This window comes from Camelus bactrianus, chromosome 1 (genome assembly GCF_048773025.1).
Source record: "Camelus bactrianus isolate YW-2024 breed Bactrian camel chromosome 1, ASM4877302v1, whole genome shotgun sequence".
NCBI classification, from domain to species: Eukaryota; Metazoa; Chordata; class Mammalia; order Artiodactyla; family Camelidae; genus Camelus; species Camelus bactrianus.
Genome location: NC_133539.1, coordinates 102,264,286 through 102,291,378, shown reverse-complemented (window position 1 = coordinate 102,291,378; position 27,093 = coordinate 102,264,286). Strand labels below are relative to the sequence as shown.

At 38.1% G+C, this 27,093-nt stretch overlaps 1 protein-coding gene across 1 annotated transcript in view; it reads right to left on the bottom strand.

The window, feature by feature from the left end:
* SLC9A9 (solute carrier family 9 member A9) overlaps positions 1-27,093 on the bottom strand; it is a 500,318-nt gene that overhangs the window by 450,958 nt on the left and 22,267 nt on the right. The window contains exons 3-4 of the mRNA XM_010952224.3: positions 11,059-11,136; positions 9,428-9,504 (exon numbers count right to left, since the gene is read on the bottom strand). Coding sequence (XP_010950526.2) covers positions 9,428-9,504; positions 11,059-11,136 — 155 coding nt within the window. The remainder of the gene's footprint in view (positions 1-9,427; positions 9,505-11,058; positions 11,137-27,093) is intronic.

Sequence of the window (27,093 nt, the reverse complement as noted above, 5' to 3'; positions counted from 1 at the left end):
AAATGCGGATGCAAGCCAGGCTTGATCTGACAGCCCTTGACAAGCTACGAAAGAAGCCCCCTCAGCAGAGATGTTGCCTTTACAGCTAACATGGCCACACCTTCACCTCCGTGTTCTCTGGATCACTGCTGGGGAAAAGTGCAAGTGAAATTCTCAAATTAAATAAAACTTTTCCATAATTACCCACTCTAGCTGAGCAGGGGTCAATTTTTCCATGACTGCCTTTTGCTTTGGTAGCATAAAATCTTAGTGAGCTATGCTTTCTACTTTATTTCCTTTGAACTTTATGCATTTTTTTCCCTAGAAATTTTATATCCAAACATAGAACAAGATACTTCTTAGAAGTCTCTTAAGTCATCATTATTTCTAGTTTCAGAATATGAGGAAGTCTAACAGTGGAGGCCAGTGAGTCAGCCCCTCTAAGGCCGACTTGATTCTCCATCATGCTTTCCTTTAGTAGCCGTAAGTTTCATACCAAGTTCTGAGTCCCATTTTTAATGCACGTTCTTACTTGATAGCTCTGAAGATATTTTATAGTTTCTTCTCATGGCAGGTTATTTGCAAAGATGACCATGATAATTCTTCCCATCCCTGTATGCATACCCCTTTATAATGTGAATTATCACATCTCGCATCAAGAGCTGGAGCCTATTTCCCCGTGCCTTGAATCTTGGCTGCTCTTGTGATAATCTGACCAATATAATGCAGTGAAAGTGATACTACAGGACTTCTCGGTCTGAGATTTAAGGGGCTTTCACTTCTGTTCCCAACATCTTGGAATGCTGCTCGGAGACCACCGTGGAAAAAAGCCAGGGCTAGCCTACTGGGAGATAAGAGGTTACATGAAGCAGAGCTGAGCCCCAGACCAACCAGCTAACAGAATCAGCTACCAGACATTTGAGTGAGCCCATCTTAGACCATTCAATCCCTCTCAAGCCCCAAATGACTGTGATCTCATGGGTCACCTCAGATGAGAACCATAGAACTGCCCAAATCAGTCTAATTTAAATCATTGAGCCACAGATTGTGAACTAATAAAATAATTGTTGTTTTAAGACACTAAATTTGGAGAGTGGTTTGCTACACAGCAATAGATAACTGATGTACTTCCCTTATTTTTTTTATCCTCTATCTGAATGGGATGAGGGGTGTGTATGTATGTATGTATGTATGTATGTAGAAGCTGACCTACATTTACTGTAGCTCCTCCATCAGATTTTGGTCAAACTGAGAAAAAAAAAATATTTGGCTTTGTGCCTAAGGGTACTGAAGAATGAAAGTAAACTGGGTAATTACAAGATCTGAATATTTCATTTAAAATGAATTCCATAGTTAGGATCTTTACGATACGCTGTTTAATAATAAGACTTCTCAGGTAAATTCTTTTTCAGAATAAAGTATGTTTCAGTTATTTTTATATTTTAAAAATTATTCTGTTTCTCTTTTCTCACATCAGCAATTTCATATACCATTTTGTTCCTTCTACATGGCTTTTAACATTTCTCTTCCTAATTTAGAGTTGGGTTTATTTGTTTTCCTTTTTGAATCTTTTAGAATTTGTTTATTTTCTCCTACCCTGTCCTATCATTCTTACCCCAGACATCTTCAAGGTTGTGATGGAAGGACTGCATTGGTGACTAACGCATAGATCCATGTGGCTCTGACGACTTCACCTCCTTTACTTCCAAACTAGATCTCTGATGTTTCCCACAGTCCCCTCCTCCCTCCCTTTAGTTTCTTTTCCTCATAAACTTCACTCATCTCTCTGCTGCCAGACATACAGCCCAAGCTTGCTGTGATATGGATATGAGAAACCACACTGCTAAGCAGCTCGGGCTGTACTTGACAGATTAGAGATTATTTTTTTCTTATTTGGCTGTGTCAGGGCAGCAGTGTATTTATTTTTTCTCTCTGACATCAGTGACAGCTATTACTGTGCCAGCTCCAAATTCAGAGAGTAAATGAATGAATGCACTGAGGAGTCACAGGGCCTTCTGGTCTGACTCAACACAGCCTCCCTGAGCTCTGCTGTTTTGCAACCTACTGAAAATGGAGTCTCAGAGAGCAGCAGCCCAGAGAGTCTCAAGAGACAGTGAGAAAAACATGGTTGGGAAGGAGGGAGAGAGAGAAGGGAGAAGGAAGAGGGAAGGTAAAGACAGAAGAAGAGAGACGAAAAATATAGGGCTTTGTGGTTGGTAAGAATTAACCAGGGGATATTGGCAAATACACACTTGGCGCCTTTGCTTCTCTGCTACTGCCTGCCAGCCCGAGTTGTTCTTATTAAAACACACAATTGTAGAATCAGAGTTTCCCAGAGATGGAAGTAAGCAGAATAATCAAGCAGGGCTTTATAAATCTATTAAATAGCTCCTTTCACTTGTTTCCCCCTTTATTTTTACTTTAATATAACTGATACATGCAAGAGAATATATAGAAGGATTATACAAGTTATAAATTATTAAAAAAATACTGAATACCTGGAAACCCACTCCAACCTATGAGCCAGAATGCTACCAATAATTTATCTCTTCCATGTGTTTCTTTCTATTCCATTCTTTTCCCTCTTTCCCAGAAATTACCACTTCGCTGAATTTTCTGTTTTTAATTCCCTTCTTTATTACACATATGCATATATGCATTCTCACCTACATGCATGCATGCTTAAACAATATTGTTTAACCTTGCTCATTTATGAACATTATAAAAATGATGTCATACTGCATGTAATCTTATGGGGCTTGATTTATCGATCCTACAATATATTTCCAAGATTCACCTACATTGTCATAAGCAATTTTATTTCATTGTTTTTCCCCACTGTGTAATGTTATGTTATATAAATTCATTTTTCTTTTCTCCTTTTAATGATACAAGTTGTTTACAAGTTTTTGCTACCATGAATAATGTTGCTACAAAATAGTTTTATACATGGTACATGTGTGCAAGTGGGTCCCTTGGAAAATACTCAGAAATATAGTTATAAAGTATACAAATATGTACAAAGAATATAAGAATATATTTATAAATTTTCAAATTATATACTCATAAATATACACATTGAAATAAATTTATGTTCAAGAGTAAAGAACTAATAACAGATAAGGTACTCATGAAGAAGAGTATCCTTTTAAGATATAAAGACTTATTATGAAGCCATCATAATTAGGGCAGTGTGGTATTGGTGCAGGGATAGATATTGGCCAGCCAGATAGAATTAAGTGTTTAGAAACAGAAACCACAACAAATGGCACAGGAGGCACTGTAGATAGACCCTGGGGAAAAGTGGGACTAGACAATAAATGATGTTATAATAACAGGCTGTCCCTTTGAGAAAGAAAAATTTAATTGGATATCTACTTTATATTGTATACAAAAATCAATTCCAGAAAATGGACTTACTGCAAAAGGCAAAACTTTAAAACATTTTAGAAGACAATATCTTCCTGACTCTGGGGTAGGAAAGGATTTATTAAATAAAATACAAAAGTGCTGACCATAAAAGGAAAAAAAAAGTTATAAACCTGACTACACTAAATTTAAGAAATTCTGTTCATTAAGAGACATCATGAAAAAATAAAAGCACAAGACTAAACTGGGAGGAAATACTTGCGGCATATGTAACTGAATATGGATTACCATGTAGAACATATAAAGAAATCAGGCAAACTAATGAAAATATGATAAAACAACTCATTAGAAAAATGGACAAAAAATTTGGTCTGGTATCATATGAAAATATAATTAATTTCATTAACAATCAGGGAAATATAAATAAAGTCCACAGAATAATTTCATTTCACACATATTAGATAGCCAAAAATTTAGAAGAAAAATTGGCACAACTGGTTTGGAAATAATTTTGCATTATTTTATAAAAACCAATTCATTTGTAGACTCTCCATCCTGGCACTTCCACACTTAGATATGAATATAGAAGGGCCACCAAGTCTGGGAACACAGACAATTATGTAATAGCTGGTTTATTGTTATTGCATTATGATACATGATAAAATAATAGCATGCATATTTCAATACCTTATAGCTACCCTGAATGCAGTCGAGATAATTCTTCAGTCCTAATTAACTATGGAGATATAAAATCCTTCCTTTCCCAACTCTCTCTTTGCTTAGGCTCTTGAAAAACACACTTGTCCTTTGTAATTCCCTAGCAAAGCTGATGAAACAGTGAAATCTATGCAGACTCTCTCCCATGAAAAATTCATGGATAATTTAAGGGGGTTGACTGCCTTCCTGAAGTCCTTCTATGCACCATCTAAGGGTCTGTGTTTCCTGGTTAAGAATTCTGCTCTAAGTCATTCTCTTTCCAGTGTTAGAGCTTAAGACATTGATGTATCTATCACTTGGACTCCATCTATGAACTATACCTCTTCAGGATTTGGTTTTAGTTCCTTGTCCCTTCTTTCAGGTTTAGGAGTCAGCATTTTAAGACTACTGAACCTCGCCATACCTTATCCTAGTTAAGGACAGAGCAACAGCAATTCCAGAACCAGCGCCACTGGCACTTAGGCCTGAGGTCCCCAGGTCAGCAGGCACAATGACACAAGAGGGCAAAGTGTCAGGTGTGCTTGGTGGTTTATTAAGGAACCCAACAGGAAAACCAACATTTCAGAGGAATGTTGATTTGAATAATATAAACAACCTCACATTTCTGAAGCCAGGTTTTCCAGAGTGTATTACCCAGAGTCTAGCAATTCTAAGCAAGTAAAATGGACTTAGACTATCCCTCCAAATACCTCCAATAAGAAAAGACAGGTTCCATTTCTACTTTGCAATCGTATTCACAGCTCATTCTTAATGTGCAGATTTTTTTCATAATTGCTAGCCATAATGATAAATGTATGAATCTGAAATTATTTAGGGCTTGGTTTGTCTGGCAGATATAGCTATTCATCAAACTACAGGAAACACTACAGGAAATGTAAGGGCCTAACTCAGGAGGGGGAGGAAGACAAGGAGATTTTAAGAGTGTCTGTTCTGAAGTCAGACTGGCTTTGCCATTTATTACCATTTACTTACTGTGTAACCTTGAGCAAGTCTCAACGTCAGCGTCCATGGATATAAAATAAGGATAATAATAGTATCTATCTCATAGGGGCATTACAGGAATAAAATGAGATAATGTGTGTAAAAAGCATAGGTCAGTTTCTGGCACATGGGATGCGATTTAAAAATGAGCTATTTTAAAAACCAAAATCCCATTCTTCATCATTTAGATCCATGTCTTTTTCTCCAAATATTTTTAGAACTGTGGCATTCGTTTTAATTCCTCATTAACAGAGAAGTCAAAAGGATATCGTTTTCATTGCTCTTAAAGAAGAAGCATTTCATGGTTACTAATAAATTCTTAGGACAGACATGTATGTGCTGACATAAGCATTAGGTAGGTTGTCATTGAGATGATATATCTGTGTCACCATAAGGGTGGAGACATGAAATCAAAGATAAAGGAAAAGCCCCCAAAGATGGAGCAGGTGAATTGAGAAATAATTCAAATACATGGGTTTTATTTTAAAACAGAGATGTATTTAAAACATTTCCTAAGTGATAGAATGGGTGAGAGGCCAAGAAAGGCAGTTGAATTCTTTAAGAATAATCCAAGCTTAAAAAAAAATTTTTTTTTAAGATTTCTTGATTTTATTGGCAGAGAGATATTGTAAAACTTTCCCTTGTAATATGAAAGATGCTTTACATCCAATTTTTGAAATGAAATGAATTTAATAAAACTTAAGAACTCTTTCATTTAAATGGACCCAATGATCCCAATTCCTATAAAGCATCTGAATCCAGCTCTAAAACCAACCTGTATTTTGATTAGACACAGTCTTTACCTACAGAACACTATGGCCCACTAGCCAAGTTTTCATTCACGTTCCACACTCCCTCTTCATGATCTTCACATCCTTATACATTTCTGATCCTGGGCTTTATGGCCATCTCTCAGCTGACTCTCTGGCATCAGTTTCCACATTCTCTTACACTGCCCTGTGAAACTTACTCTCCAGCTTGGAAACTTGCACAGTATTCCCCATATGCAACAGGACTAATGCACCTGATGATGGAAAATCCAACTACTCACCCCTCTTCATTAGATGACTACCTGCTTTATAATTTTATTCTCAGAGTCCAATCTAACTGACTGCCCTGAATCCCTCCTCCTGCCCATTTCATGCAAGTATGAGTATTTCTGCATAAACTTGGACATCCTTAATTCCCCTTAAAAATCTGGATTCCTTTCAGATGGGATCCCCTAATAAAAATATCTTATGTTTGTGAGAACTTCTAAAGGGATAAATGAAGAAACATGTCGCATGTTAGTAACTATTGACTGGTTTACACCATTTTATTTTCTAGTTTAATATTTTAAATGTTATTTTTAGTGCCAAAAATAAATAGAAGTAAAGCGCATTTTTGGAATTTGACTCTGGAGCCAAACTATTTAGTTACTAATACCAGCCATATTACTTACACTCATTCTCTCTCAACCTCAGTTGTCTCAATTGTTAAATGAGGGTAATAGCAATATGTGCTTAACAGGATTATTTGGAATGAATGAAATAATCCATGTAAAGTACTTTTAAAAGGGTATGGTACACATCAAGCACTCCATAAATGTTTGTTGTGTTGTTTTTATCAGCATTAACTTACCAGAAATACATAACTGGTCATTTTCTAAGGTTTAAGGGTACGTTTGAGTGACACACAATGGAAGTCACCAAAATATGAAAGTGTCAGTTTGGTCTGAATTGAAGTTTGTGCCTTTCCTTCAGAATTTCTGAAATTGTGTCTGGAGATCAGCATAAAAATAAAGTGTTGTTTCTCATCGTACAGTATCAAAAACAACTGACCCTACCAATACTCTTCCTTTATTTCTGCCCACAGGATGGATGTGTCAAGTCACCCATCATTCCCTAGAGGTTGAATCCAGTGGATACCTACTCCTATCCCCCTTGACCCCCCCCCGTGTGTTAGACACTGTCCATCCTCCATCCACGTCTTCCTTTGACTTTCAGACACACACCCTGCTGGTTTGCTTCCTGTTTCTTTGGCCCAGTACTGGATAGTGCTTGGTGGGTACCTCTTCCCTTTCTTCAAACAGTGCTACTGCCCAGGTACCTTGCTTTTCTCACTCCACACACTTGCCCTGGATGACCCCATTCTCTCAGGATTTTAACAAGTTAATGATTCCACATCCACTTTTACTGCCACTGCCTGAGACTAGGCCCTCCTCTCTTCCAACCCAGCCGGGAAATTGTCTCATACACAGTCCCCTTGCTGTCTTTTTCCCAATTCAAAATTTCTCGTTTACATGGCCACCAGAATGACCTTCCTAAAGTGTAAATCTGACCTTGTTACCCTCAAGCTAAAGCTCTTCAGTGGTTTCCCTTACCTTGCTGGATAAGATCCTAAAATCTTAACTATCTATCCCTTCTGCACTTTAATCTAATGACCCTAATGACCCACATTAAGAAGACATCCTACAAGTTTTTGTTCTTCAAACAAAGAACATGGTTCTAAAAGATTTTATTCAAATCACTCTCCATTACAAATTATTGATTGTAGCTTAAAACTCAATTAGAAGAGTTTCTCAACTCCAGTAAATACATATCACTGGATCTCCTGAACTGAAATTTTTAAGAACAAGTCAATTATATATGATGCACATGTGTGAACACATACACTCACACCACACAATGTTGTGCTTTAAAAAATAGTTGTATAGATTTTTATGATAGTAAAAGCATATTATATAAATGCATACACTTAAGTATACTTAAAATCAGCTATGCAAAGGAAACAGGGTAATAATGAAACTGATTATTCTATAATTTGACAACATTGTCCACAAGTTTAGAATTTGGATCCATTATAAATTTCAGATTTCCATATTGTAGAACTGCTAAAGATCAATCTTTGCTACAAACTGATAAATATTTGTTGAGAGTCCACATATCTCAGAGTCTTTTGTCAATGTATAGGAACAATGATTAGGGAATATAAGAATTCAAGAGAAATTGCTAAGTGAAGAGGGGGGTTGATAAGCCCTGCTGGGTCAAGAGCAGAAGTTCTGAATTTTTTCCTGACCGATGCCCTACTTCTCATAGATGGTGAGACTGAAAGAATTAATTTACCTTTTAAGATGTTACATTCCTCATCTTCATAAGTAGGAGTTTTAATTACACAAATCTCTGAGGCCCTTGCCAGCTTTGAAATTTGGATACTGAGCTATGGCATACCCACAGAACAGAAAAACCTTCCCTGAATGTGCTTTGAGAAGGATCAAATCCACTGTGTCTCTCAACCACAAACAGTTGGCAGACCTTAGCTGTCCAGACTTGATGGGGCTCCCCAGTCTGTGTCTCGGCAAGCCTCCACTTACAGGTGCTGAAATTTTCAGCTTCCTCACTGTCTTCATCATACCGGACATTTCCATATAACGTAGCCCGAGTTGTTCTAGGCTTGAATCAATAAAAAATTTACAAGAGAATTCAATATAACCCTGTCCGGCTTTCAGGTCCAAGTAATGATAACTTCTTAGCCTTCCAGTGACACGCACTAAACACTTCATAAGGAAAGGACTGGATGAGTGACTAATGTGTATTTTTAGCCTCAGTTTCTTGTGTTAGGGATGTAACAACTTATGCAATAAAATTCCAGGGTAGAACTGGCTGTGTCAGACAATTTAAGACATCCACACCACCACAGACATAGAAGCTGGCCATGTTTTTTGCAGTGGAGATTTAATGTATTGGATAGGATTATAAGTGAATTGGATTGGCTTCACCATTTTGTACCACATTTTACTTTATGATGAGCTGCAAGCTAGAGTCTGTATAGTTAGACTTGGGGCTTAGCAGTATAGCCAATAAAATGTAATGAGAAAAAACAAGTCTGCATTCTACAGTGTATCAACCGAAAAGCCATCCCAGCACTAAACACCTCTGCTGATCTTTGGAGATGCCTGTCTCAGACTGCTCTCTTGCCAACTTTCCCTTAGAAGTAAAACCCTTGACATATAGTTACTAATGTATTCCTGTCAAATAGAGGTAAGGTTCCGCAAAGAGATGGAAAAAGAATACAATATGCTTATCTGCGTTATTTAAGCCAAAAAGGGAAAAAAGGCATTTTGCTTCTCATACCTTAAGCCAAATTATCCACATTTCCTAAGTCAGAAGTCCAAAACTCACAGAGAAAATCCAACAATCTAATTCTAGTTTGCTTTGATTTGCAACGAAAGGCATGAAGACACGCAAGCCTTGGAACTGAGTCAGAAAAATGTGTAAAGACGTGATACACTGAAAAAACTAGATAATTCATACAGTCAGTAAGGGTCCAGGAAATGTGAGATCCCTCCCACAGACGACTGGCCCCACAGCCTTCTGGAACTTGAGTTCTGAATGTCACTTACCCTATGACGATACAGGAGATGGCAGTTCCCAAGAAGGCATATGTTAAAATAGATCCAAGGTTTTGAAAAAAGTGTCTCTGGGGATAAAAAATATATATATTTCATATAGCACATCAGGGTTTTTTTCTTAGTGTAACAGGAAGTAAAAATAAATATATGAGTTTTCACAGTCTCTCCCTTCCTTCACTATTTCGGCAAGTTTTGTTTTTGGAGCCTCAGTTCCTGGCCTTACTGTATAAACAAGACTTAAGATTTACACTGCAAAAGATGGAGGGTTCCAAAGAAAAGGGAAAAAATACTTCTGGTAGGTGACAGGGTAGAGAAGAGAGAAACGACTGCCAGACCTGGCTGGACCCGGGAGGGAGGGACAGGACTGGGGCAATGGCCACGCAGGACTCTGGAATGATTAAAGGAAGACAGAGTTTTTAAGAAGTTCTGTTGTCACTGGGACCCCTTTAGCACTTAAAAAATACCATTCTAAAAGATTTAAGTTGCCTTTTGGCTTTTATTGGATCTCTGATTTATATTTCTTCTGAATGTGATGAAACAAAAACTTAATCACCTACAACAGTTTATTTTAATGAATCACACAAAAATGCTGCTTAGTCTCGGGGCTGTGGAGGAGAAAGCACTATGGGAATGAATCCAGCCTTCTAAATATTTTCCAGTGCTTGCTTGGGAAAACTCCCTTCCGGTTCTGCAAGTGGTGTCTGAGTAGCCAGAATTGACAGCAAGAGGGAGCCTGGAGAACACCAGAAAATCAGGTCTGTACTGAACAAGCCACCCTGGCTGCTGGAGCCCAGAGGCCAAAGGGAGGAGAGCCGCAGGAGTCTCCGGAGCGGGGAGTGGGCAGTAGAAAAGCAGCTCACTACCTCTGCTTCCCAAAACTCATTCAGGTCAGAGCCTCACTTTGTGGCACAGGGGGTGCTAGCATTTAAACTATGATGTGAATTCCTAATCTGGGAAATGTGCACATTCAGGCTGCACCTAAGCAATGTCATGAAAGTGCATAGGAACTGCAAAACTGGACTTTCTCTCTGTGAGCATCAACAGTTGAGTATTAGCAAAGCAATCTTAAGTTGTCACCTTGATGGTTAAACCTGATGTTAATTAATAGCAAACTCTTTGGTTACAATCATCTAGAATAATATTGCCCAATAGAAATACAATGCAAACCACATATGTCATTAAACTTTTTCTAGTAGCTGCAATAAAATAAGTTTAAAAAAAGCAAAATGAATTTTTGATAATATGTTTCATTTAACCCAATATATGCAAAATAATATCATTTCTACATGAAATTACTATAAAGCATTACTGACATATTTTACCTTCTTTTTCTAACACTGAGTAAAATTCAGCGCATATTTTACGCTTAAAGCACATCTTCATTCAGACTAGCCACATTTCAAGGGCTTAATAGCTACACATGGCTAATGGCCAGTGTATTGGACAGAACAGGTTTAGAAGAAGTCTAAGAATGTCAGATTTGAATCTATATTACATGATCTAAGATAATGATATTCTTACCAAATAGGTAAACCAATAAAATAAAATAATTGTTTTTTCATTAGTGCTGGCAAAATTCTCTACTTAATGATAAAAGAAGAAAATAATCACTGTATATTTACCTTCTTTAGGCTATATCCTGCATGAAATATAATTGGTGGCAGTAAAACATTGAAGAAGATTTCTGGGTCAAATGTCATCTGCCAGAAAAGACAAAAGTGGAGTTAGGAAGATGCTTCTTGGTGCTACTAAAAATAGGTTTAAAAATAAAACAAAACAGTTTTGGTCACCTTTGCTAAGGTTGTATGAGACATATTAAAATGCTATTAAATCAGCAGAGATGAAAATAAGAGAAAATGCAAACTTAGAAATTCATAATTGAATACAACTGTAAAGTAATATTTTAAATGTAAAACTTATACTCAATTCTGTAGCTAATAAGAATAATAACAACAAAAAACTTCAATGAAACCTCTCTAGGCAAAGAAAACTTTTTCCTTTTACTTTGATTAATTATTCATTCCTCATACGTTAAATGCTTTTATTCTATTTTGGTTTTTTTTTTTCCTGGTTGAAGGGTCTGGTAGCGTTCAAACATTTTAGCTTTTGACAAGGATTTATTTAAAGTTTTCCCCAATAAAACAGTTTTAGAAATTTAGTCTTAGTTTTCCCTATTTTATCCCTTCCAATGTTCAAAATATTTTCCAGATTCTAGAAAAAAACACATTTAAAAGTGAAAATAGATTTTTCTAGTATTTGTTTATTGGCTTTTACTTAAATGTTAAAATAAACTTAGCCCAAAAAATAAATATTTCTTGGTATGAAGTAGGATGAAATGAGATGTAGAAATTCTTGAATCCAATATCTGCTATTTACTGGGCAGTCTGAAAATGAAAACTCATTTAATCTTTAAAACCTTCCTTAGACTCAGTCTCTTCTTCCTTATTTTCTCTCTCTCTGTGCCTTTCTCTCTCTCTCTCCCCGCCACCACACACCCACACACACCCACACCCACACCCACACCCACACACACGCTGCCCTTCATTATTTCACCACTAAGGCCTCCTTATCATTACAGTGCTCATCAAAATCTTTCAGATGTATGAGTTTCACAACTATAATTTCTAATTTCCTCCCCCTTTTATGCCTGAATTCTTACTCCTCTCTGAAGCTGGATCTCAAAAGCTACTCCTTTCTGAAACATGCTTTCATTTCCCCAGTCAAAACTGACCAATGTTTCTTCTATGCTCTTTCGGCACTTTGTACCTTCCCTTATAGCATGTGTTTTTATATGATTGTTGGTTTCAGCTTGACAGTTTTCCCCATTAAATTGGGAACCTATCAAGGATCACAATGATGCCTTCCTTCATCAGTTCTGTGTTACTTTCATCCCTCCCAGTGCTAGCCCATTGCTCGATATACATTTTCTAAATTGGAAAAAAAATACCTTTGAGAATCAAATCTATTAAAATAGAATGAATTATATATGGCCCTAACAACCTTACACATCACACATAGGAATTATTTAAGTAAGATTAAAAGATTTTCTTAACTGTATTTTCTTCTTTGGGCCTAGCTGACATTGCTGGAGTCCTTCTGCTCCTTTCCCCCTCCCAGCCCTTCAGCTCTACTCAGCCACTATTTGGGAAGGGATGAGTGGGTGAAGTAGGAGCTGCCTGGGTCCCCTCTTCATAAACCTCACTGATGCTACAACCTTTCGTACTAGTGAGCATTCAAGTAGATCAGCTTGGCGCATCCATAGGTTTCTGTGCCTTACTTTCTCTATCTTTAAAATGAACATAATAATTTGATACATAATTCTATGGTAGTTATAAAAATTAACTGAATTAATGTTTGCAAAGCCCTCATAGCATTGCCTAACAGCTAGTAAGCATTTGTAACTATTTATTACTAAAGAAAATTAAATATCTGAATAAATATTTTCAAGTTATGATATTTGAAGAAATTGCCCTGTTGTCAGGAACTCTTGAAGGTTAAAAGTGAAATATTTGGGCAAAAATATTACTTTTCCTTTTAAGTTTACTATTTTTTCTAAAATTATCTGAAATACCATATTGATCTATTTTTATGAGGCCTCTTTGAGAGAATATCAATTTCATCTTTGAAAGTTTTTAGCAAAGAGATGTATTTCTGAGTTCTAGAGGAGTGAAGCAATGCAGCTGTGGTCATCTGGGAGAGAGAATTACAGTGGCACAACATCTTGGACAAAAAATTCCTTGCCTCAGCAGTTTTTCTGCAAAAATCAGGTTAATCACTCAACCAGAACATTTCAATAATCAGAATGCCCCATTCCCTTCATGCAGGTTAACTAATGTGCTATTGAATTATATTTTCTGGAACAACCAGATCAAACTGGCAGGCTGAGAATGGCATCCAGCATACGAGGATTTATTTGTATATACAAAACAGATTTGTGTTCCTTTCAGACTTGCTATAAGCTTAGAAACTGCTAAATCAGAGTTCTGGGAGTAACTCCAATCCTAGACAATTTCTCAGAGATGTCTGGATCTGCTGCTGCACCAACCTCCAGATGGCGATTCCACACGTCATTTTTCTCGGACTTTGTGTTCAAATCGTGGCCTTGGAGGTGAGACTGTTTTTAAAACCCAAACAACTAAAAATTTTCATTACAGCATGAGGAGGAAAAATCTAAGATAGATGTGATTTGGAAGAACAGAAAGTTAAAGAATATTTCAGCTAAAGACATTAGTCTTAAGACACAAATATTACAGACCAGCACTGTCCAATAGAACTTTCTGTGATGGTGAAAATGTGCCATTACTGTACTGCCTAATACAGTAGCCACAAGCCACATGAGATACTGAGCAACTTAAGTGTAGGCCAATGGAACTGAGGGACTGACTTTTTTATTTTCCCATCTAGAACTAGTAACTGTGGACAGAACGTTTATAGACAGTTACTAGAATTTAAAAATGCAGAACATTCAGTTTTTAGATGGTCTATCATCCTATACAAAGAATGGCTAATTTGGAGAAACAGACCTGAAACCCTGAGGTAAAAGAATTATGGATGCTTTAAGTGAGATTTTTAAATATTGGGATTCAGTTTTTTTTAAATACCAGATAACATAAGGGACAGAAAAATATCAATATATTCAACTAGTACAAGTATTACCTATTGTCTCATATATACACCAGTATTTGGCTGGGAATGGGCCGGACATATGTTCATAGAGATAATCAACTTGAAAACTTCCAAGAGTAGAAAGGAAAGGTACCAAGTTTAGTTCTTAAGTTAATCAGAAGGTTACAGATACAAAACTCTGTTTGGACCTGAGTATTAAGGCACTCAGCAACTCAATATGAATTATCTAGGAAGAAATACCAGTGTTCTATGCAACTACTAAATAACCAAGTACTAAAATAACCACTCTAATGGGGACTGTGATTTATGGGGCATATTACTTCCAAAGAGGCCTTTTAGAAACATCGTTTCATCAATTCTGACAACATTCCTGAGTGGTAGCTGGTAAATGCAGTTATTCCTGCTTTCCAGAGACAAAGAAGAAATGAATGGCATGCCCAGTGTCAATCAATGTGACAGGGACATCACTGGGAATGGGGTGTACATGCATGGGCAAACTAAACGTGTATTTTCCAGGGGAGTACCAGGCTAACACAACTACTTAAAGCGAGATTTAACAGTGTTAAAGAGAAGTTGGGACTTAGAAGAAGACTTTCATTGTTTTGGCAATTCCCAGTTCTTTTGGAAAAGTAAAAATGGTTAACACAATAATGTATTCACTCATATTCAATGCTTTGTTCATTAGAAATCTAACAAGCTTCTTCTCAGCTGCAAACTTCTTGAGGATATATGATAGATGGACTGAATCCATGAAGGTTATAGTCAAAGATAGGAAAGGTGCTGTGCAGTGTCAGTACAAGGCAGGGGGCTAAGCTGTAATTCCGAGTTCTCTAGGACAGAGACACCTGTCTGGGCTTGCTGACCCTGTAGGGAGGCTTCACGTTGAAGCAGCACATAAGCTGGGTTTTGAAAGACAGGTAGGAGCTTCTCCATGGGGCATCAACATTCAGAACCATGCTCCTTTGTCTGCCCTGGGAGCAGTGAGCCAGGGTTCACTAAGCCACAGAGGAAACTGGCAGCTTCCTGGAGTTTCAGTTATATTTGATACTAAGCAATTTGAAATATTTTAAATATTTTTAAAATGCAGGCATATCTAAAAGTGAAATTCAAAATTTGTATGCATTTTTATTATAAATTGGGGACTTCAAAGAAAACTTGTCTCTCTCAGGGCAGGCAGCTGTGGGAACGTACCTAGAGACAACTCAAAGGTGTGCATTTCCTTTCCTCTGCCCTAAGTTATGCTTTGCTGTGAGCAGCACTAGAGTGGGAGAAAAAAGAATAAATTCAGAATGTCTGAGGAAAATACATCAGCTACTAATCAGATGAGCTTAGTCTATTTACTTAATCTCTCTGAGCCTTAGTTTCCTCATTTGCAATATGGGCATGCAAATACCTACTTCCTAGAATTGCTTTTGAGGATTAGATGTGATAACAGATGTAAAGAATTCTACTTGGTACCCAACCCTGATTGTTTCTCAAGAGATGTTCACTGTACCTGAATCTAAGTGAAAGAAACTGTTGAAGTAATGGACTGAGGATTGGAGGCCCAGGGTGCACTTGGAGCCCTTGGAGAACAGAAATAGGCAATGTAAACCTCCTAAGTGATAGGAGAGGCAGTTAAGGCCTGGCACGTGGGTACTACCCAGACTATGAACCTCTCTCTGACCCGGTGTAAATAAATTGGAACTATATTTGTTCAAACATGGATAAAATTAGAGAAGTTTTACACAGAAGGATTAAACAATAAAATGGCTTTGGGGAATATAAATTTGTATAATCTCTTAGTAGGGTATTTTAGCAATAGATATCAAAATGTCAAATATCCATACCATTTGATTCAGCAATACCTCATCTCAGAATCTGTCCTGCAGATATGCTTGCACGTGTGTGGAATGACAGGACAAGAGCATTCATTGCAGATGAATGAATGGGAAAAAAAGAAAGCATTGAGGATAATTGAACCATGGATTAAATAAATCATGGTATAAATAAATCACAGAATCATGGTTAAATAAATCACAGTATACAGCTGACTCTTGACCAAGGTAGGGGTTAGGGGTGCTGGCCCTCCACGCAGTTGAAAATCTGTATACAACTCACAGTTGGACCTCTGTACACAAGGTTCTTCCCTTTCTGCATTTCCTCCTTATCCACGGTTCTGCATCCACAGATTGGACCATGTAGTGCTGCAGATCGTAAAGTACCATAGTATTTGCTATTGAAAAACATCTGCATATAAGTGGACCTGTGCAGTTCAAACCTGTGTTGTTCAAGGGTCAACTGTAATCTATAAAACTGAATACTATGAACTGTTAGAAAGGCTGAAGAAACTATCTACGAACTGATATGGTTGCTTTCTAAAGTCTGTTGGCAAGGTAAAAGTGCAAGATATAGAACAGCATGTCTGGCATGTGTAACAAAAATTGCCATAGCCTCACCATATATATATATGGAATGGAAAGAAAGGAACACACCAGGAGGAATCCATTCATCCAGCAATATTTACTTAGAATAAGCCAGGCATATGGCAGGGAGGATTGGCAGGGCTTGCAGGTGAAATAGAGAGGCAAAAATACAAAACCCCAGAAGGAACCTATGTTTTTGTACCTGGGTGACTGCCTGAGTAAAAATGATTGAAGAGGAGCTGACTTGGCAGAGGTAAGAGGGGTCAGAAAAGTTGAGGGCTAATTGAAGCCTCTGCTCACTGAGGCTGAGGTGTCTGTGAGACATTTGGAAAGGCATACTTGGGGACGGTCAGCGCCAAGGAGAAATGATCCAGAATCGTCAGCATGGAGGATGACTTATAGATGGGATCTCTGAAGGAATGAGTGCTGTAGGACAGAGAAGAGGGCCAAGAATAGACCCTGGGATGGGAAGAGGTGGTAGTACCACGGAGAGAGACAGTGAAGGAACAATCAGAGAGAAGAGGAGAATAAAGTTCATGCACAAAGAAAGCCAGAAAGAAGTACGGTGTAAAAAGGAGGTGCTGCTCCCTTTTGCAAGACTGTCAGATTTAGCAAATAAAAATACAGGACGCCCAGTTAAATGGGAACTTCAGATAAACAGCAATTTTTCAGAATGATTTCTTAGTATCATATTTGGAACATGCCTTCCCCAATAATTTATTTATCTGAAACTCAATAAATAAAGAGAGAGGCAAAAATAAAAAACCCAAAACGAACCTATGCTTTTGCACCTGGTTGACTGAGGGAATGATAAAGCAGAAGCTGACTCTCCATCCTGGGATCAGTGACTGAGAACAGAATTTTGAGGGCCCGGGAGAAATCTTTTAATTTCATAGTTGAGAAGTGGCTGTTGATCATTTTCAATTGATTCAATCAAGAAGTAGGTTCAGGGAGTTAAGGAAAGAGTGAGTGATGAGAATGTGGAAGCAGTGGGTTCTAGGCCCTTCATTTGGGAGGCTGAGTGTCAGACTCTCTCAGAAACCTGATACATGGCTCTAGGATGAGACAGAGGGATGAAGGAGGAACAAAGGGACAAAGGCTGAGGGAGGAGGATGCAGGAGAGCAGACCAGGACATAGAATGATGAAGGTATAAGTGGAGAGAGGTAAGGAAGTGATACGAGCAGCAAAAAGTTAGTGAATCAATTTTTTTTTTAATGGGGAGAAATCCTACTCTCAACATTCAAATCTGAGGAACAGCCAGATTAGGAGATAGTTATTCACAGTGAAAAGTATTTTTCCACCCCTCCAGATGGTCCCTACAGAGCCCTTATACGTGGCAGGCTCTCGTCAGAGAAACAAGCTTTACCTCAAGTAGGCCATTGTTTAAGAAAAACAGCACCGCAGACAGGTTGTCAGAAGGAGAAGCTGTCTTAGAGGTCACCCATCTGGGGGTCTGCAAACTGATCTCTGCTGATCCCTGGGCTCTGTGGAGGATGCGGTGGTGATGGGAAGTGGGAACAACTGCACTGGTGCCCACCCTGGCTCTGCCCTCCAGTTTCTGCCTGAGCAGTTTTGATTTCACCCGTTTCACATGTTGGGAAGGATTTTCAGATTTTTTTTGCATGAAAGGTTCCTCTGCTAAAAAGTATTCAAAGCCCTGACCTAATATCATCCCCTAGAGAGCTCAAGGGAGATGTGGAAGGTCACTGGGTCACTCAGAGGCACTACTGAACTTAGAAATCCTAAATTAGAGTTGTTTCTCTTTTTATTATATTTATGTCTTAAATTTTGCTTCAAACAAGTTTTAAATGATGTGTCAGACTTGAAGACCTTCCCTCTACCCTTCTCCAGAAGTAATAAATACTCTGAAGTTAGAAAGTGTTCTTTCTCCCATGACTGTATCCTTGTACTTCATATATATGTATTCATAGCAAAAATTAGTATTTTTATTTTTAAATTTTATCAAAATTTAGCCTTTGTATCCTGCTTTTTACATTCAGAAGTGATTTACCCACATTAATACATGTGTATTATGTCCATTCACTTACACTGCTGTGTAGCCTTCTATTGGTGAATGTATCATGATTGTTTTTTTCTTTCTCTAACAAGAGAATTAGGACAATTAGGTTGTTTCTTATTTGTCACCATGACTAAAAGTAACACGACATATGTTCTTGAACTTAAGTCTTTGCGTACAGGTATAAATTTCTCCAGAAGTAGAAAATACCTAGATATAGAACTGCTGGATGATAAGGTATACTAATCGTCAATATTAGAATGTACTGACAAATTACTTAAAAGTGGTTATACCAATTTACACTCTGCAGGAGAGTATAGGAGTATTTCCCCACATTCTAGCCACCGCTTAATACTGACAAATTTCTAATTTTTACCCACAAGGTTAAGTATAAGCTGATGTCACATTATTGTTTTCTTTGCATTTTCCATTACTAATTAAATAAGCATATTTTCCTTTGTTTATTGGCCTTTTTTGATATCTCTTTAGTGAATTTTGGATCATATCTATTACCCAGCGTGACTTTTTCTTGTTTATTAGTTCTTCATACAATCTGGTTACTATTCTGTTTTGGTTATTTTTTTTTTAACATTTTTTAATTGCATTATAGTCATTTTACAATGTTGTGTCAAATTCCAGTGCAGAGCACAATTTTTCAGTTATACATGAACATACGTATATTCATTGTCACTTTCTTTTTCCGCTGTGAGTTTTGGTTACTTACATTTCAAATACATTCTTCTATTCTCTCACCTCTTTAAACTTTTTGACATTGCCTTTTAACTTTATCAATTGTGTCTTTTTCATGCAAAATTTTTCAGTTTAATGTAGTAGAATTTACTCCATCTTTACTTTAATTCAGCTTTGGTAACTTTAAAAAATTTTCCCCTATCCTAATGTCATAAATATATTTTTTTCCTGAAGTTTTATAATTGGCTGTTCATCCTGAAATTTTAAAAGCCTGAGGAAAGGTTTAGGTTATGATAATAAATAAAGTAAGTTATAGTGTTTTAAAGACTATCTGATTTAAACTACATAGGAAAAATGTGAAATATATGTAAATATATTTATTTGTAATATTACATGTAATAAGCATAAATTATCATTGAGAAATTGTAAGAATATTATACCATAAAACTATGATGACTTTTTTTATTATTGTTGTCATTTTTTTTCCTTTTTCAGTTTTATTAGGTAGAATTATTACAGTTTGACTGCACATATACATTATATGATGACTTTTTATGTGATTAAAGTTCCAGAAGTTAGAAATACACTATGTGAACATTATACATGCAAAAATGACAGATATAAACACTGGTATTTCATTGGAGGTAGATAATGTCTATAAACCCAGGCAGACTTAAGCGGAGAATTGTGAACAAAACATTTATATAGTTCTAAATATTGAGTTTGGCAGCATGGAGTTGTGGAAAGAACATTGAAGTTAGAGTCAGGAGACCTGGTCCTAAGACCAGTTCTGCCACAGATCAATATTGATCAAATCATATAAGCTTTCAAGAGCCTCAGTTTCCTATTGTGAAACATAGGAGTAACATCTGTTCACCTCACAGAATAATGGTGAGATTGAAATGGAAATAACAACTACCCTGGAAAAGAGAACACACAGTCATTAAAATTTAGGCAGGGCTGAAATTCAAGGTCTGTCTTCCTCACTTATATACTAGTACAGTTACCAATCATCAATTAATCATAATAATAATTAATAATAAAAATAACAACTGACATTTTCAAAGGCTGTTACAGTTTTAAAAGTGCCTTCATACACAGACTCTCATTTTTTCTTCACAACAACCCTAGTATAAGTATTGTGAACAGCTCATTTTTACAGAGGTAAAACCAAGGCTCAGAGAGTCATGTGGCTTTCACAAAATCACATACCTTGTAAATAGTAAGACTTAGACTCAAATCTTAGCTTCTAATTGTGAGTTCATTGCTTTGTTGATAAAAATAATGATAATAAAACTAACAGTTAACATAACTTGAGTGCTTACTATAAGCCAGCACTATTCTAAGTGTTTTACATGTATTTTCTCATTTGCAAATCACAATGTAGTTAGGAATATTCCATTTTATAAAGGGGAAGTTGAAGTATAGAGAAATTAAGTAACTCATCCAACGTCGCACAGCTGGTGAGTAGCATTTGAAACAAGTAATACAGTGCCAGGGGCTGCCTTCTTAACTACAATATTCCATCTGCCATCCACCTGTGGGTTCGGGTTACCCACTCCACTGCTGGATGTGCCCTCATTGGCTAAAAATACATAAAGACCACCTAGGTTTTCTAGATCATTGCCACAGCACCTAGACACTGATGGCCAGAGTTTCCTATGTTTCTGCATAAGATTCTTGACACATGAAATTATGTCTATTATCTTTGTGAGCCTTTACTAACATAACCATACCTTCTGGTTTGACCAGAATAGTCCCAGGTAATACTTGTTGTCCTGGCCTAATTATCATGGCCCCATTCACTCTCAAGAGTTCCAGTTTGAAAATCAAATGATCTGGTTTCCTCCTTTGAACCTAGGCACCCAGACTCCAGGCCTTTTAACTGCCTACACACAACTTCGATTGGCTGCTGGTCCTTTGTGGGCCTGCCCTTCATTGTATGGATAGCCTACCTCCCGCCACTAGCTGTGATATTAAAATGACGGGGGTGGGAGGGTGGCGTGGGGTGGGGAGGCTCCTGTTCTAATATTGGCTCGATATAAGCAGGGGAAGAGAAAATAACAGGTGGGTGTGAGAAGGGACTGGTCCCCATCTCACCAAGAGTATTTACTCCTCATTACCAAGGTAAGAATTACAAAAGGAAAGGCATCCAACACAATTGAAAACTTGTGCATCAAGAGTGATTTTCCCCAATCTGGAATTGGTCTTAATCTTGGCCAATCTTTATATTATAGGCAAAAGAAACTGTGCTTTCCAACCCTCAGAACATATGGGAGCACTGCAGCCCCACAGTTTCTTTTTGGCCTCACCTAACTTTGAAACGTGCGGGCAGCTTCCCCATCACAAGACCTCACCAGGGAGCAACTGGCCTGGGGAAGCTGGACAGTGAAGGGCTGAGTCAGCAAGGACCGCAGTCACAGCAGGCATGCTTGAGGGGATTTGGGGGAAGGAGGAGGAGGTGCTGAAATCAGCAGAAGATAGATGCCAAACAGCCTGATTTAAAATTAAAATGATGTGTTTTTCAAACAGTGCATCTACCTTAAGTATGATGAATTAAAAAATAACACCAAAGTTCCTCCAACATGCCTTCCTCAAATTTTGCCCCAAGAGGGGAATCCATGCTTGCCAAGGGCAGATGTTAAGGAAGCAGAGTAATATTTACAGCACACCGAACACTAAATGTAACTTTTTCTCACTTATTTTGTAAAGCCATCCTCTAACATGGGTAACACTGATCTATTTCATAGATGAAAAAAAATATGAGAAGTTAACTTTTCAAGATCTCAGTGCTAGAAATGACATAGATAGGATTCAGCTCTAGGTGCAACTGCAAAACTGCAATGGACTGAATATTTGTGTCTCCTCAAAATTCATATGTTAATCCAACCCCTAAAGTGTTGGTACTAGGAGGTGAGGCCTTTGGAAAGTCACTGGGTCATAAGCGAAGAGCCCTCATAATGGGTTTAGTGCCCTTATAAAAGAAAACAGAGAGCATTCTCATTCTTTCTACCATGTAAGGACACAGCAGGAAGACAGTCATCTATAACCAGGAAGCTAGCTCTCACCAGACACCAAATATGCCTGTGTCTTGATCTTGGACTTTCCAGTCTCTAAAACTGAGGGAAATAAGTGTTTGTTGTTTAAGTCACCCAGACTATGGTATTTTTGCTATAGCTGCCCAAAAGGACTAAGACAAAAACCTTATGCATTTATCTATATCACCTTAGAAGCAGTCAGTTTAAGCTGAAGATATGCAGCTCTAACAGTGGAATTTTAAGACAGTCATCATGTGGCAAAGAACTTTTTCGTGAGATGAAAAATGAGGTGTATGGTATTTCCAGTTCTCCTAAAAATGCAATGATATAGGCATATTTTCACTGGTGTGCTAGTAAATCATCTCTCTGGAGGAAAAAAAAAAAAAGCCCACAAGCTCAGATTTGTAGGACTTGACAATTTCTGTGGTCTAACTACTCTTACCATGGCCCATTTCAAGAAGCCAATGTTTGAGCAACTGGCTTGCAAGATTCCTAGATACCTAATAAATAATCAGCTCTCAGAGCATGGACAAGCCTGTTCTAGCACTCTACTACATTATTTGACTCCAACTATGTTTTAAGTCGTGATTTGGGTTCTCTTCTTGAGCACTTAACCTATATAAAAGTTCCCAGACCATGGAAGGTGTAGAAGACCAGAATATATCCCCCTCAAAATATGCCTTTTGTAAGGGAAATTTCACTAAGGAAACCTCTGCTTTAAAGTAGGAAGAGAAGGATGACTCTAAATCATGAGAAATTTATCAATAAGAAAGGCATAGACTTAAACCTTAGGACCTTACCCTTATTTACCTTACATTTCCTGGCCACTCTCCTAAAACTTGCCTCCTCTATATCCTTTCCCTTGTTTTAGTTGAAGATGATATTAAAGCCTGAATTCTAAGCCATCTCTGGGTTACTCATTCCCTAGATTTCTCCCAGGTATATATGAAATAACTATGTTAATAAATTTCCATTTATTTCTCTCTTGTTAATCTATCCTTTTTTACAGGGGCCCTAGTCAAAAACCTAGATGGGTAGAAAGAAAAATTTTTCTTCCCCTGCAAAGGTCAGTGTGTTGGATACTGGGATCCCCTCCAATGAAGGTCTTGTTATCTCTGCCACTTGGAATGCTCTCAGCCCCTTTAGAGATTGCCAAGACTAAAAAGAGCTACCTCATCTGAAGCCATGCCCTTTCCAGAGTAGCCCACATCCAAAGACAGAATGCTTTGGTATTTTAGAGTCCAGGCCATCTCGGACCAACTGGAGATGACCCCAAAGAGCCATTCTAACTCCAGAGCCTCCTGAGGAGATAGAAAAAAAATTGTTGAGCCTGCATCACAGCTTAACTTCACCCTCGGCCCACTCAGGCTTCCTTCCTCTTTCATTTAGTAAGTGTTGATCTCAAGGGCACTTAACTATCCTGCTCACTAAATTCCACATCAGAGACCACTTCTTTAAGAACCCGATAGTCAGAAGGAACGGTGGAGAACACCTGAATTTGTAGGACATTCTTTCTCCACACGCCACCACCTGAAGCGAAACTCTGTACAGCAGACCATGTCCAGTTAGCCTTATAATTGGAAATGGATCTGAGAGGAGCAGCTGGGAGACTCTTAACTCAAGACAGGCTCAAATGGCATCAGGAGACAAGCCAGTTAAATGCACAGCTTCCTTAAGGTTCCCACCCTTCCTGACGGTCCTCATCCCTCCAGTGCCGCTGATGCGTATCCTAACTTCGGACTGTATAAGCTACTAATGAGGAGCTTCTTAGCTCCTTAGGGAAGAACAAGGAAATGCAGTTGGATGAAACCTTATATAATTACTCGCTGGAGATCAACGATGATAAATGTGCACTCTCAGCACAGTTTAATGTTTTAGAAGGAACAAAGCAAAGGGGAAAGGAATTGAAAGACCTGTTTTAACTTTTACCTACTTAAAGTCTGATGAGAAATTTCTTTCTCCCTCCCTTTCTCCCCCCCTACTCCCCGATTGTCTCTCCTGTGCCCAGCCTCTTCTTCTCCCTCTCCCTCTAGCCTTACTCCATTATTTGGAGATGAGACTGCCAGCAGTTCAACCCTCTGAGTAGCAAAATCCACCACAGAGCCTGGTACTTCACTCTGAGGGGGAAGCTATGATAGATACTTGGATATAAAATGGCCAGCAACTAAGACAGGATTGAGTACTAGGGAGAAGTAGCAACTGAAAACTGGAGAATGATGCTTCATTATTTCATCCACTCACTTGCCAGGGTCCACAGAGTATCAACCATGTGCAAAGCACCCTGCTGTGAGCTGGGAATACAATGTGACCACAGACAGACTTAGACCTGGTCCTTGCCCTACTGGAGCCTACGACCTAGTGAGGAGATAGACATTAATCCAGCATCACAGATATAAATATTAACTTACCACTCAGTTAAGATACAGTGGGAGCACCCAAGCTGGAGCTACAAGCTGATAGAACCAGATACTGAAGTATGGCAGTGTGGGGTCACTTGGGATGGGAATCAATGTTCCCACAAAGCTAACAGCCTCTAAGAACATCCTTACCTCAAGCCAAGAGCCTATGTATATACTGGTGCTGCTGAAACTCAGAATACAGTAAGATTTCAGAAAAGAGCGGAATTTTTCAAGAAACAAACAAAAATAGTTAAAATAAAAATAAAATGTTAATAAAATATGAGCTATTCTACTGGTCTTTAAGTTGGGGTGTACATATGTCAGGAAGTGAACAAGATGATCCCTGTGGGAGTGCAAAGAACTTTTTATACTTTTTTTTTAAATCACCATACATGTTAATGTTTAAAAGAATATTTAGGGTTTGTTTGGTGAAAAGTCACTTAGGAGGAATAATTTGTTCTGAGATAACACATAATACAAGATTTATTGATATATATAGAAAATAGTATCAAATAACAAAGTATGAGTCAGTTTTTAAAAGATTAGCCTCGCATGGAAAATATTTCACCATGATCTTGAGCTGCGCAGGATGGGGAAGTGGAGAGAACAGTCTCAGAACCCCTAGCTACGCACTCCCTCCACAAATAGCTTTAAAAACATGTCCTCTGATATCTAATCTATGTGGATGGCTATCAACATCCCAAATCACTAGTCCACAGTGTGCTCTGCCATGCTGGCTCCCAGAGTTCTTAGAAAGTGTGTCTGTGCTACAACCTTAAGTCCCTTCTGGAACTAGGAAATGGATGACCAGATGGATGATCTAAGATGGTCCAAGACCAGGCAGTAGGCAAGAGGCAGGGGAGACTGGGAGATGGGTGGGCATCCCAGTTGTTTCTCCCTGTGGTGCTCTAGGGTATTTTCTAGGGCTTGAAGCCAGAAACCTAAGACGCCATCCCTTTATTCCACAGCCACTCTCCTCTTTTCAAATTCTGTCATGTCAGAAAGAGGACCAAGGCCAGTGTTCAGCCTGCTCACACACTTTCATATGACTGCTCTCATTCCCCAGCCAAGAGTGAGTGTGAGAGAAACAGTACAATCTATGCTCAAATCACATGGCACTCCAGTAGACCACTGCCACCAAGAGCTTCTATGTTATTTTGAGTAGCTAGGATTTTTGGTAAGAAATAAAATTGGACTGCTGGTGGAATGCAATCCCTGCCACAAATCAATGTTCCAGTGGCCAGTTTCCTTAGAACATGAGTCCTGAGTGATGATTTGTGAAGAATAAGAAAGGAAGTCAGAAGAGTTTTTGAGTGAGGTGTCCATGGCCCTGTCTCAGAAAGCCAAGCTGCAGTCCAGGTGGCAAGGGCTTGACCCCAACTCTGCCAAACAGATCTGTCCAGGTAATTCTTAATCTTGCGTTTGGGGTGCTCCAAGATACAATCAAAGTGCAGTAGGACAACTCTTTGGTGTCTGGCTGTGCATTCTGAATTCAGGATTGCAAAAGTGGCCAGGAAGCTAGGCAGAGTCTGCCAGCCTTTGGGGCATGATGTTCCTGTTATTTCTGCATTTTCTGCATTTTCACTGCCCATTTCAAGTAGATGTCTCTCTTCTTCTCCTCTACCTTTCTTGACCACAATAAATGGGATTTTTCCAGAACTTTTTGTATAGACAAAATGGTCTTAGATATTGAAAAATATAGCATAGATCTGGCAAGAAAAAAATGACTTCCAGAAAGCAAAGGCATCTAATCTTATTTAGTTTTGCCCTCTGCTTTGAAATTCTCTTCTTCCAGATCTCTGGGTGGCTCACTCTCAATTTCATTCACATCTTGGCTCCAACTTCACCTCCTCAATGAGGCTTGCAGGACATATCTCAATGTACTTCTCTCTCCATCCTCTCATTTTGCGAACCTTTCTTCATAGCATGTCTCCACCTGACATTAGATTATAAATGCTATAAATGCTTGTCTGTCTCTCCCATAGAATCTAAGCTCCATGAGAGCAAGGACTTTGTTTTGTTCACTGATAAATTTTCATCACCTAAAATAAGTGCTTGGTATATGATTAGTGCTAAATAAATAAATACTTGTTTAATGGCTAAATGGATAAGGAAATCTATGTTGTTCAATGACTAAATTATAACCAAATGGAACTAATCATCAGGGAAATAAAAATCAAAACCACAAGGAGATAGAACATATCACCTCACATCTGTTAGAATGGCTATTATCAAAAGAGAACAAAATATAACAAGTGTTGGCCAGGATGTCAATAAAAAGGAACACTGTGCACTGATGGTGGGAATGTAAATTGGTGCAGCCACTATGGAAAACAGTATAGAGGTTTCTCAAAAAATTAAAAATAGAACTGCCGTATGATCCAGTAACCCCACTTCTAAAAATCTATCCAAAGAAACTAAAATTAGGGTCTTGAAGAGATAGTCACACTCCATGTTTCCTGCAGCATTATTTACAATAGT